The sequence below is a fragment of the Cotesia glomerata genome, linkage group LG2 (genome assembly GCF_020080835.1).
Source record: "Cotesia glomerata isolate CgM1 linkage group LG2, MPM_Cglom_v2.3, whole genome shotgun sequence".
Classification (NCBI taxonomy): domain Eukaryota; kingdom Metazoa; phylum Arthropoda; class Insecta; order Hymenoptera; family Braconidae; genus Cotesia; species Cotesia glomerata.
Window position 1 is genome coordinate 7,666,795 of NC_058159.1, and position 13,783 is coordinate 7,680,577.

The 13,783-nt window shown below is 30.6% G+C and overlaps 1 protein-coding gene and 1 non-coding gene across 3 annotated transcripts; one reads left to right on the forward strand and one right to left on the reverse strand.

Annotated features, from left to right (window-relative positions):
- Positions 1-4,360: 4,360 nt before the first annotated feature.
- LOC123258598 (lachesin-like) lies at positions 4,361-12,789 on the reverse strand. 2 transcript variants are annotated; one of them, XM_044718717.1, is made up of 5 exons: positions 12,375-12,789; positions 12,040-12,292; positions 9,227-9,378; positions 6,313-6,523; positions 4,361-5,640 (listed from the first exon to the last, which is right to left on the reverse strand). In XM_044718717.1, the coding sequence occupies exons 2-5, from the start codon at positions 12,125-12,127 to the stop codon at positions 5,120-5,122; spliced, it is 972 nt and encodes a 323-aa protein (XP_044574652.1). In that variant the 5' UTR covers positions 12,128-12,292; positions 12,375-12,789; the 3' UTR covers positions 4,361-5,119. The 2 variants fall into 2 exon arrangements, with proteins under 2 accessions (XP_044574652.1, XP_044574651.1); XM_044718716.1 differs by having other exon boundaries at positions 12,040-12,789.
- Trnah-gug lies at positions 8,634-8,705 on the forward strand. The gene has a single exon. It is a non-coding gene; the product is annotated as a tRNA-His (tRNA).
- Positions 12,790-13,783: the final 994 nt, after the last annotated feature.

Here is a 13,783-nt window from a genome sequence, read left to right on the forward strand (position 1 = left end):
TTTATTTATTTTTTAATAATTTTTTTTGTTTTATCTTTATTTATACCAACTATAAAATCATATTGATGAAGAGGATAATGACAAAATAATAAACGGCTCGGGTTACTTTGTTCAAAGTTTTCCCGTATGTTGTTCTGATTTTTTTTTTTTTTTTTTGTTTTATATAATAATGTTTATAAGCAATGATTCTTACACACATATCAGAAGTTGTTTGCATCTGCAGTATTAATATTATTTTATCAATTTTTTTTTCCTTTTTTTAATTAATAGTATTTCTTATTAATCCCTGCGAGAAATTTAAAAAAAATAAATAAATTTTCTAAATTATAAAATATATAATATATAAATATAAATATAAATTTCAATAATAATGTGAATATAAATATTAATAATAAATTACATCTATGTCATTAATTACAAAAGTTCCGGCCTCAAAGTAAACCGAACAAAAGAATCGATAACTTTACTTTGAGCATTGTTAAATAAATAAAAACCATTATTACAATTCACAGGCCCGTACGCTAAAAAAATAAAAATAATAGCCATTACTCACACGAACAAAAATAATTCACGCTTATTGTATTGCATGCCAACGAATTATTATTTTAAATGCATGATTAACATTTTTCCACTGTTCACTCGTAACGATTTGCTCTCACACTCTCGTTCGTACTTTAGTCGGTAATCATTATTCATTAAAATTATTTATTTTAATCATTATCATTATTATTATTAATATTAATAATTATTTTAATGTTAGTATTATTTATAATCATTGGTAGTTTTTGAATCATTCCTCCGCGTCATTTCGCGGATTCGATAATGAGACTTAGGAGCCTCGGTTTCAAAAATCCGCGAGACAAGGCTTGCTTCGAGGTTTTCCATTTATAAATTAATTAATCAATCATTTAAGTAGTAAATAATTTCGGCTCATTCGCTCGCTCGACAAGGCTTACAAGTATTTTAATTATTTATTTATTTATAATTAATAGACTTTTCGTCGAACGTTCGAATCAGTGATACGAATGTCCTTTTCTCATACATTTTTTTTAAATTTAATTTATTTGAATAAACAATTATTCAATTTAATCCTCATTAAAACGTAACGTGGACAAACGTCTTCAATTAATTAATTTTTCACATTTATCATAACTTATATCTGTTACAATTTTTACCTCGAAGAATCGCAAATTTCATTAATTCATTACTTGATCAATCAATTATTTATTATTTTATTTGTTATTAGTATTGTTTTTATTATTATTTAGTGTTATTAATAATAATCATTAATTTGCATTACGGGGATACACCCTGAAGAAGCAATAACACTTCCATGGACACATTCAACATATTCTCGCATAAAAATACGAAAATATGTTGAAATAATTCGAAAAAAAAAATATATATGTATATATGTGTATTATATATATTTATAACATTAAAATTATTTTTCATATGAATTCGGATTTAAAATCTCGTAAGTAATAGTTAATTTAAAAAAGAATTAATCTTAGGATCAGTTCGATTTTAAAAAATAAAAAAGTGGTTTAACTACATTAGATATTGGTACAAAAATTCAATGCTGCTACGATATCCTAGACCAATTTTTTTTATTTTATATATATATATTTTTTATTCATTAATAAATATATATACATAAATAATATTAATAATAATAATTAATTATTTAATTATTTATTAATTTATCTAAAGAAGCAACGAGGACGTCTATATAGACTCTGAAATTCAGCTCGGCGATTATACAAACTACCAGCAAACTCGTAACCGAGACACGAACGATATACGAATGGAAAAATAAGTAAAACACCCGTAATGCTGAAGACAGAGTCTTTTTTTATTTTTCAGAGGGTCCAAGTTACCCCTTTATTAGATTGTCATTCGACCAACGTTTATCACAAGCGTCAGTCCAACGACGTATTAAGCTTTTGTCAACCGACCGATAACACTGGCTCATGTTGGTTAACAAACTCGGACATTTTTATTTATTATTCAAGCAATCACTCATAGTAATCACTTTAAATCTTAATTCTATGCATTAATTATATGTTATGTCTAACGTGTGTGGCCAGCCCGTGCTATCCTCAATCACTTTTTTCATTATTTTCTATAATTTTATTATCAATTGTATTATTTAACTAAATAATTATTATTTTTTTCTATTTAATGTCGTCAAACTCTCAAAACGTAGTTTTAATTCTGCATGTGACGTAAAAAAATTAAATAAAGTAACAAAGTGTCAAAACCTGACATGCTTTAATTAACCCATTAATTTTCCTCTCGTAAAAAAGTTATAACTTATTCTTTTTTTCCCATAATATGTCGACAGTATTCAAAGTTAATGAAATTTTAATTAAATTTCCATAAAAATAAAATTAAAAAAATTCAACCAAGCTCTATATAGTGAAATATTAATCAGTCGCTATCTATATATTACTAGTACTGGATAAAAAAGATATCAGTTAGCACAGGCGGCCAGACAAAATTTAGCATTAATAAACAGAAAAACATTAAACAATCGAATAATAATAAATAATAATCATTATATTTTGTTTAAAAATCCGTTTACCCAAAAGTAATATTATACCGTTCTTTAAAACATGTATATGTAAATAAATACACATACGCGTTTACTGAATCTTGATTACACATTTTAAAACGTTAGTTCAATTTAACACGTACGGCATATAATTAACATTACATTATTTATTTATATACTATATATATTTACAGACAATCACATTAATCGTTATTTTATTCTACATTCGTATATTTCCTTGTCGAATCCTCGGGTCAATTAAAAAATTTAATTATCCACCGACTCAAAATAATTCTAATCCTAAGCGAATAGAACGTATTAGTATATGTTTACATATAAATTAAGTATTTTCTCCTTCTTTATAGAGCTGAAACTTGTTCAATATCCATTCGTATATTATATCCATCTTACTTTATTATCATTTATCATTATCATATATATATTTGCTTTAAATATATCATTAACAAATATCCGGTCATTTAATAATAATAATTAAAAAACACGGATAAATAAACTAGCTTGTTTTACATTTCAAATATACAATAATATATTTATTTATTTACTATTGTATATTTAAATGCTTACGCGTGTTTTTTTGCACATTAATACGTTATCTCAATGTACTCTAGCATGATACACGTATAAATTTGTATACAACATATATATATGTAAATATAAACATATATATCAATTGTATACGCGTAAACAGTGTGTATATTCATTATTATCATAATTATTATTATTATTATTATTAATATAATATACGTATTATTTTTATTTTTATTAATATTATCAATATATATACGTGTATAAATACATATATCAATGCGTAGAGTAATGAGAGAATCCAACACACAGTATTTTATTTGTATTGCCTGAAGGGGAAGCTACTATCAATATATATCCAAGTTTACATTTGTATGCTTTGATATTGCGTTTATATTTGTATCATATCGCATGCGTACATTTTTTATTTCATTTTTTTGGACTATTATATTTTCTATTTGTATGCATAGATGTATAGCTGTGTGTTGTTTTAGTTCGTTTACTTTGTTAGCAATACGAAACTCGTGTAAATACACAATATGTAACTCAGGACGGTCTCGCATGTTTTAATGGCGATAATTAATTCATCGTCAGTGTTTCATTTAATTCATATCAATAACTACTTTCAATTATTATTAATAAATAATTATAATAATAATACTTAAAAGCAGCTTTATTGTTTGGCTTGAAACATTTTTTTTAATCGTTTTCGTATTATATCGCGCATCGGAATATTATATATAATGTATACACTCAATGTTTTTTGCGACCACGTTTTTGTTCATTATCTCAAGATATGGAGTTACTTTTATTTACTCAATTCATATATTTATATATGTATATATATATATATTTATACTTTTTTATTTAAACTATTTTCAGACACGCGAGAGACTAAAGAGAGGTCTGTTTTTATTGTCGGAACCAATCCGTTCCCAGTGCTAGCTCTCGAGTGCCTGAACGTTATTTTTATCAAGTTGAGAATTTATTTGGTATTTTTTTAGATTTTTAAAAATTTTTTAGTAAACATTTATCGACTCCACATTGTCAAGAGGATGAGCAGGCACGATGGACGTCGAGTGTATACATCGTTAATTCTTGTTTACGATTCCATTTATATTTTTTATTTTTATTTTTTTTTTTTTTTTCGTTTCTATTATAACTATCGAACAAGTTTCAATTCTTGTGAGGGAAAAAACAATTTTCATACTTTATCTTCATGACAATAATAATAATAATTATTATTCTTTTTTTTTCTTCTTTACTTGTTTGTTTATCATTTATTTTACGTGAAAGTTTTACGCGATAACGCAAAAGATCGAATAAACTCTGAAACGCCCCCGGCTTTAACGATATTTATTATAAAAAATTTATTATAATTTATTTTTCTTAACCATTTCTTTCTTTATTTTTTTTTTTTTTTTTTTTTTTATTTTCTTTAGTTGTTTTTAATTTAACAGAGCATTTGGACGAACGACTTTTGATTTAAACTCAACCCGTTCCACTTGTCAGAATAATTAATCTCAGACGTTGAAATAATATTATTTTTTATCACTTAAAGTTCTTTGAAATATGTATATAAAAGTAACCTAGTGATGAATCGTAGGTAATGAGACTAGAGAGGGTGAGTTTCCTCGAGGAAGTGTAGACGAATTGAAATGCCCCGGAGAACGGAAGCGTGGCGCGCCTAATAGTTAAATCGATGCTGACTCGGGTCGTTCGCTCGCTCACGAATACCTCATATCAGGAAGACTTTTTTTTTATCTTTCTTATTCTACCTTTGCTGGATTTTTTCTTCCTCTCACTTGGAACACAAGAGTCTCCTGTAGTCCTCATGACGGGTTGATATTTATCATAAACAATAATAATAAAAATCTAAATATAAATCACAATCAGAGATCGAGAAGTCCTTAGCCAACAAACAATAAAAAAAAATAATCAACAGGGGGCGAGAGAGAGCGGTGGATCTATAAATTTACAATAATTGATGTAATTATAATAATTTAACGGAGAGGATTATCGTGTGACGGTGTAGGCCAGACGAATGGATCTCTGATAAGTGACAAGGAGGATGATAACGAGAACGAGAAGGACGAGAGTACGTCTGCCCTGATTAAAGGATAAACTGACGCAACCGGCGAGCCACCAGAGCGCTCTGGAGCCTCCTAGCGCGGCGCTTATTCCTCTCTGGATGGCCGCCGGGTGCTCGCCGTTCAACACGTGCAAGTGAATACTTGCTTTGTCTAATTGACTGGGACTGCAGGTGTAATTACCCGAGTCCTCAAGACCGGCATCGTGGATAGTCAGGATACTCTCGAATCCCACTACCTTGTCTTTGTCTTTGTCTTTTTCTTTTTCTTTGTCCGCCGTGTTTATTGACCATTTCCCGCGTGGGTCCTCCAGCACTCGGTTCTCTCCGTGGTACCAAAATACATACGATGGCGGCTCCACTGATTGCTTTATCACGCAGCGCAGGGTCACCGTGCTTCCGGTCTTCACATGTCGCTCCTGGTCACCCATGATTTCTATTTTTGGCACTGAAATTTCAGTTTCAATTTTCCATTATTATTAATATTGATACAAATAATAATAAATACTTTATCCAATTGAATTAAAAAATTAGATATTTAAAATCTATAAAAATGTTCACTGAAATCTACCTCAATAGATTTTATTTCGTATTTTTATAAATTTTAATTTAATTAACCCAATTTTTATGATTTAATTGAATGAAATTATGTTTATTGGAGAAACAGGGATGTGTATATTTATTTTATTTTGTATATTGACATTTAATGATCGAATTATTGATAAAAAAATTATTTTTGTTAATAAAAAAAATTACCAAAATAAATGGTTTATTTAAATAATTTTTTTATCTCTCAATGTGATTGTTATGACATTGATTTTTCAAATACTCATGATTCGGTTCATTAATTAATATTAATGTCATCACCAAAATCAATCAATGTAAAAAAATTAATCGTCAAAGTTTGATGAATCACTGTCTCCGGATATAGAATCAAAGTATCGTGATATTTATTTATGGTAATTTTGATACGGGGGCTGATGGTTTATTTATAGATGACATTACCCCTAGGAATTCGATTCGAGGTCAAGTTTCTGTTAAAATATAAGTTATAAGAATCAATGCAAGTGATTAATGACTAATGATTAATGACTGCGAACAAAAAAGTATTTTTATTTACCGATAACACTGAGATAAATGACGTGGCTCATCTTTTGCTCCGTTGAGATCTGGCACTCGTACTCCCCCTCATCTCTGGGCTGGACATATTTTATTTGCAAGGTCCACGTGTCTGAACCGTCGGCGTATATCGTTTGAAACCGCTCGTCGGCTATAAACATTGTTCTATCGACTGATAATATGTGCGCGTCTCGGCGTCTGATCCATGATACCTAAAATAATTTTATTTTATTTATTAATTTTTTAAATTTAATACACGATCAAACAGATAAATAAACGGATTTATTATTCAAAAACATCCATTCAATTTTTGTTTTATCGTATTAATTTCATCGAATATTTGTCGGAGTAAAAAGTCCAACGAATTTATTTTAGTTGTTAATAATTTTCGTTGGAATGAGAGTTGATAAAAAAAAATAAAATAAAAATACTGGCTTCGTTTGAAATTATTTAATTAATAATAAATTCAGCCTGGTGAATTTAAAAGCCAGTGGAAATAAAATAAATACAACAGCAGGAACCGATTCATTTAAATTGTCAACTGCTTTACATTAATAATTATATTGCGGGTAAACAAATGAACGGATTTAACAAATAATAACAATGATAACAGCTACCACCGGAGTTTAAAGTTCAAAAAATTAATCAACTTGTAAAGTGAATGTAATGGTGAGTGTTGCTAACTCGGCGATAATTACCACCGGTATTTATCACTTGCGGAAGTAATATACGTAATTGAGTCGTCGCTTATGGCTCGAAAGGCATTTGTGTCACCGAGTTTACAGCACCTATCTGTGGCCAGAAATTTCACAAATTCATAATTATAATAATAATACCAATAATAATATCAGATCGAGATAACATCGAATTACGGTACCTATACATTAGCCCAGACTCCCTTCTTTAAAATAATTATCATAATTTTCGCGTGTCGTTAATAATTCTGACCTTTTTTCGCCAACTTCTATCGTACTCACACCTCTCATTTTAAAAACTAAATTTATTTTACAAAACTTTTTTCTATTAATTCGTGAGTGGTGTACATTAATGAAATAATAATAATTTTTAAACTGTTACTTAAAATTATTCTCGTAATTATATTAAGAGGAATAGGTGTTGTCACACTAATGTTTGCGAAAGTAAAATAAAAAATAAATTATGCAAAGTATAACTAAGTCCACCTGACAACTCTCACGCGATCTTTATTCTACTCGGAATGTTAGCGCTCCTAATATGTACATATGTGTAATGTGTGTTAGTATTCATGTAAAAGATGTTGCAGAGCACGAAAAGTTTCTGTCTAATTGCCATAACATTTGCAATTGCAGGCACCTTGTTCAATTTTCGTCTGGTAGCTGGTGTGTTGGCTTAAGTTCAGACGAGAGTAAAGAGTAAAGAGTACGGAGAAGTAAGAGAAGGAACTGTACTGGGAGAAAGTACTGTAGGCACTAGTTTGTAGGTACTACTGTACTAAGGTAAAGGTAGCTAAATTTCAAATGAAATAGGTGTACTAGGGCCAAAGAGTTGGTTATTTACTCGCTGTTGGTGTACAACTTGTTAAAGATCTTTCCTATAGGTATATGTAATATGAATGTACGGTGTCGAGTGCAGTTGAGTTTATAGTACAGTAAAGTATAGTTGGCTTTCTCTTAACTCCACTACACTTAGCATGAATCGTATGCCAAGAAAATAAATTCGCCTGTACCGAGTACCGAGGACTGAGTAGAGACCAACTCGAGTAAAGTAGTATACGAGAACTCTCTGACACATAGCATTTCGGTAACTTGTCAAAACTAAGTCCGAATAACGCGAATTAATAGCTCAGATATACAGATATCACATTATTTATGATACTTAAATTATATTTATTATTTATTACTCTTGTTTTATAATTTATGCCAAGCCGTTTTTTATTAACAGATTTTTTTTTGCACTGATAATATAAAACACAGCAGATGTTAAGTAGGGCGAATGAAAATTATTGAATTTTTTTAACCGATCAGAAAAACGAGTCTCTTATAGATTAAGTAACTGATTATATTCCTCCGTTGATATAAAATTAAATGGGGATCATAATTTTACAAGAATTTTAATCTGTTTATTTTTAATTTTCATATCTCAAATATTTAAATTCAATTTTCTTTTCAAAGGCTATTGTCAAAAAATTTCAATTATTTTTTCAATTTATTGAACGATCAATTTTTAATAAGGATTGTATACAAATATAAATAAAATAATTAAATTTAATAAATAAATGTAAAAGTGTCACGGCGTGAAAGTAATATACGTATTTAACGGGTGATATATATATGGTTCACAATAGCCGTGATCGTCTAATGGTTAGGACTTTACGTTGTGGCCGTAACAATCCAGGTTCGATTCCTGGTCACGGCAATTTTTTTTTCTTTTTTTTTTTTTTTCATCATAACCAAGCTTTTAAACTACTACTCTACAGAATTATTCATCTACTCATTTATTAATGAGCGAGTTTCATGAATAAAAAAAAGTTAATCGCCACTCAGACGATTCTCGCATTATGAATCAGTGTCACGCGTGATTTTGTTCAAAGAATCGCGTCATTACGACTTGAGGTGTGAAAAGACTCGATGTATTAAGTCTTGACTTTACTTACCAACTATATAAAAGACCGGGGATAAAAAAAGAGGATAATAAACTTGCTCTACACTTTAATGAAGACATTATTTTCATTTTCACCGTGAAATTATTCTGAATTAAGCTCTAAATAAAATAAATAAGTAAATATCAAGGTTTTTGTTTTAATAAATGTCGAGTAAGCCTAACCTGTTTTTTATTTTTTATAAATAGACGGGATGATTCTTTCGTCAGCGTTATAAATAAATAAAAATCAATAAATGAAGGGAGTGTAATTATGCAAAAGCATAATATATACGTACTGATTTGTTGCCAAGCTGGCGGACTTTGCAAGGAAGAAAAGCATTTGTCCCCAATTGGGCAGTATAATTTTTCAGACTGTGTTCGTCAAAATAAGGACCCTGATATATGCCAGCGTATCTTTTCACTAATGAGTGAGATCTCGTGCTTACTCCTGAAAAAATAAAAAATATTAACATTCAAATAGTTTTAAACAATTTACAAACTTAAAAAAAAGTGATTGGCAATTACGGGGAAGTTAATTTTCCATTTACATCATTACCCACGTTAATTTAACAATTTCGATCGAAAGATCGCTTTCAAATAGAGTCGAGTGAGTGCAAGAGAAGGCAAAGGAGTTTTAAGAGAGAGAATGTTAACTAATTTATAATATATTATATATGATACATATAATATCTCTTTGTGAGTGAATATATACTCTGAACGTCTTGGATCGATTTTCATTAAGCAGCATCTGCTCTTGTTAATCATCTATAAAAGCATTTGATTTAAAATAATGAAAGGAAAAAAAAAGTTTAACACCGCATAAATATTCAAGCTTTTAAAAATGAATATTTAAAGCTCTTTTCTCGAGTTTACTTTTCTCGATTGTATTTTTAAATTTTCTATCAAAGAAAGCTCAACTCGAACATAAATAAGAGCCAGAGCATTGAATTTGGAAGGTAACCCCTACAGACCTACATTTTCCTCTCACAACCGGTGAATAAATTATGCAGACTATAAATACTAGGACCGGATGCTCGTTTCTAATCTATTAATCTATGGACTCTATTTAAAACCCTTTCGTCACCTCGGCGAATTAATATTTTATTCAATTTTTCCTCCCGAGAGATTTCATAAATCTAATTTCCGTATAAAGATAATTAAATTTAAGAATTTATAACTTATAAACTCTGTCGGTTTTATAGAAAATATAACAAATGATAAAAAAATTAATTTGTGGTTAAACAAGGATCTGGAGTAATAAATAATGTTAACCATAAGTCACGCATTACTCTCGGTATCCGACACTTATTTTCTCGTTATCAAGTTGTGTAACTGAAATAATCACGTGGAAATTACACGCAGGGGTTGTAAAAAAATAAGAGCAATAATAAATAGCCGTAAAGAGTTAAGAATTAAAGCGGTTTTAAAATAATAATATGTTTTATAATGAAATTCCTTTTAAAATATATACGATGTTTTATGCAGAAGTAAAATAATGAGTTAAGAATAAAATGAAAATAAAAAAGGTCGAGGATTGTAGAAACAGTACATTGGAAAAGAGGATTTTGAGTGGAATTCTATACGAGTAGTCTCTTGTTCGAAAGTCTATAGTAATACTGGTGATAGTTATAGCGACAGTAATAGAAGCAGCTTTTCTCGTCTACTAGTTTTAAGTACAGTCTGGATGGCATTCTAGAGGCATAAAGACTGCTAGCTCCCGAGAACCAAGAACTTGGAACTGTGAAGGGGACAAAGAGCCAAAGTAAATATAAAAGACTGAGTTAATGTAAATCGAAACAATAAAAAAAGTTATAAAGATAGTAAACCGATACCGATACCAGGGAGAGAGAGAGAGCTCTGGCATTAATATTCGATGTTGGATGTTGGATGCTAGCGGTTAATGGAATTAAATATATTTTAGTGTGCGGTGTCTGTGGTATTGGGTCAAAGCCATTTGCTATGCTATCAATAATCTCCGGTTTAGTTCAAGTTGTCGTAAATTTGTCTGTTGATATCGTGTTTCATTCAATCACGATCCCGATGGATCAGACATCCAACATCCAATACACAATACCGAAGTACTTCCGGTTATTGTTGGAGACAAAGTGCATCCAGAGAAGAGTTGTCAACGCCAGAGGGGCTTCGATCGCTTTACCTTTTATTAAAACCTTAAACCCTTTGCTTTACCTTTTATAGCACATTTTATGTGATGGTATAAAGTCCCGAGAGACTGTTTTTGTTTATTTCAGAGAGCGAAAATTGAAGAAATTATGGCAAAGAAAAAAGAAAAAAGAAAATAAAGTAGAACAGAGTTCAGTGGTGACCTAAATCTGTCGTGCTCGCGATCTCTTTTTATATTTTTTTCTCCGTTTCAACTTTTCAGTATCTTCTTTTTCCGCATTTCTATTCGACAAATAGAAATGCGATCTCCGTGACACCCAATGCGCTTTTGTCTCCTGGACAATGCCAGCTATTTGGTAACTATCATCAACTCCAAACAATGAAATCACCGAAAATACATTTTTTTATCGGGAAACATTTAACCAGAGCAGCAACCAACGCGTTCAATAATTTTCAAAAATAATCCAGGCCTTGTTCCGAAATTTCTGATTCTTTTTAAAAACTATCAAACCGTTTCTCCATTTTTATCAAAATAAAAATAACCAGAGTCTAAAATTAAAACAAACAGAAAATAAAAAAGAGAATAGAACAAAGATAAACATATGTTTTAAGAGGTCAAAAGTTTATTGATCCTCTGCATTTAACTCTTGACCTGCGTCTCCACTTTACACAAATCTCACTTGATCGTCCGCAATTAAATAAACCCCAGCAGTAAGTAAGAAGTCTAAAATCATCAAAAGTACATCTCATCTTTTCTCTGGTGTTTACTCTCTGCCCTAATAAAATCACAGATTCCCCTATTCACGTTTCCCCATACATATAACGTATAATACCAATAACATTCATCTCTTTCTCGACTCTCGACTTTCCACCTACGGTATTATAGCCTCTCGACTTTTTATTTTCCCCATTTAATAGCCATAAATAGATTAATTGAAACAATTAATTAAATAAAAGTGATAATATTAATGTTAAAAATATATCTTACCGGTGATACCGAGTAATATCCAACAGACAAGACAAAGCACATAATAGTTGACGTATGAAGTTGTCCTCATGGTAACGACCAGGACCATGGCTGGACTAACATCTCAGTGCGCGCACCACCTTCGGCACATTTATTACCGAGTACACTAACAATATTCACTCCTAAAAATTTTATTGTTATTTAATTCTTCTACTCTTCCTCCTTCTCTGGCTCCTTTTTATGATGATGATGAATGATGAATTAATTAATAGAACTAAAAGTGAGATGTAATTTAATGAACCACCGTCACCGCCGCCACCTCCACCAATAAAATAAATTACCAAAAATTTTCCCACCTCAAATTTGTTATTGGAGTACCAATAAAAATAATAAATTTCGACATTTAACCGGCTGTTGTTCACCTCATATCACTCTCATATCACTGGCCACTCACATAATCCTCACTTTCGAGTACAATTCATGTTTTCGTTTTGAGTAATCGGGCATTTAAAAATCCTTTAAATTACTGATGATTCTTGTTGCAATAATTAATTATTTTAGTTAGAAAAACAATAAAAAAAGAGGCGACGGAGATAGAGATCGTTAATTCGTCGGGTCTTACGATAAATACTGATATTTAACCAGAGAAGTAAACAGTAAATTATAAAGAACGATTAGTGTACAGTGTATAGTGAAATGATGAAAATTTCGGGTGGGTTTCTGTTCGTCCTCCCGACGTCCCGGGCGAAGCTCTGAACCGCCGGGCTCCAGTGGCACTGCCCGCGCCCGCCCGGGCTTGCGCAAGCGTCCTCTTCATCTACACACCATCAGACAGGGTTCTTCGTCTATCTGCGAGTAGGCGAGTAGGCTAAACCTCTACTCCTTTTTCATCTCCTTTCTCTACTGGTCCTACAGCTAGCTCCTACTGTCTCTCACCCTCTTCCGCGACCCGCCACTTTCTGTATGTCCTCTTACGGTTCTCTATACTCTAACACTTGCCTCCTTCATCCCGTGACAAAGCTCCACCTGTACCTTATTTCCAATCTCACTCTCAACAATATCAAAGCTCCTGTCTTTGCCATTTTTATGCCAAAATTAACAATATTCATTTTTTATTCTTTGAAAAAAAGAATTTTAATTTTTTTAGATGAAAATTTTTCAAAAAAATCTTGAATTTTTCATAATTTCGACTTGTAATTAAAACTCTGTTTGAGGGATAAAAAATAATATAAAACTAAAACGGAGCTTTTTGACAAAAAATTTTAATATCTTAAAAAATCTCTTACGAATTTTTTAATGTTTTACCTAAAACTTTCATTAACAATTTGCTCGTGCATTAAAATTTTTTTATGGACTTGCCGTATTCATTTTTAGTGTAATTACCAGTATATAGAATAATAGAATTAAAAGAGAAAAAAAAGTTTTAATCCTTATTAATTTGACTTGGAGATATCTGATTGACACAGGAGGTGTAAAAAGACATAAAAGATGAATTAATAATCAATATACGTGTATAGATATCTCTATCTGGATTATAGTATACTATATATAGAGAATGGTGGATGGTAGATCGTAGTCGGGAATAGAACCCGCTTTCATTGTTTGTCGAGTGGGTCCGGAGACTTTTGTCCCGGGGATACCAAACCGATGTGACGATGAAGACGAAGTATAGAATAAGAAGTTTAAGAAAGAATAAAAACTTAAAAGTTACGTCGGAAAAAGAGTAAAAAAAGTAAAAATCGAGAGAGACAGAGACCCGAGAATA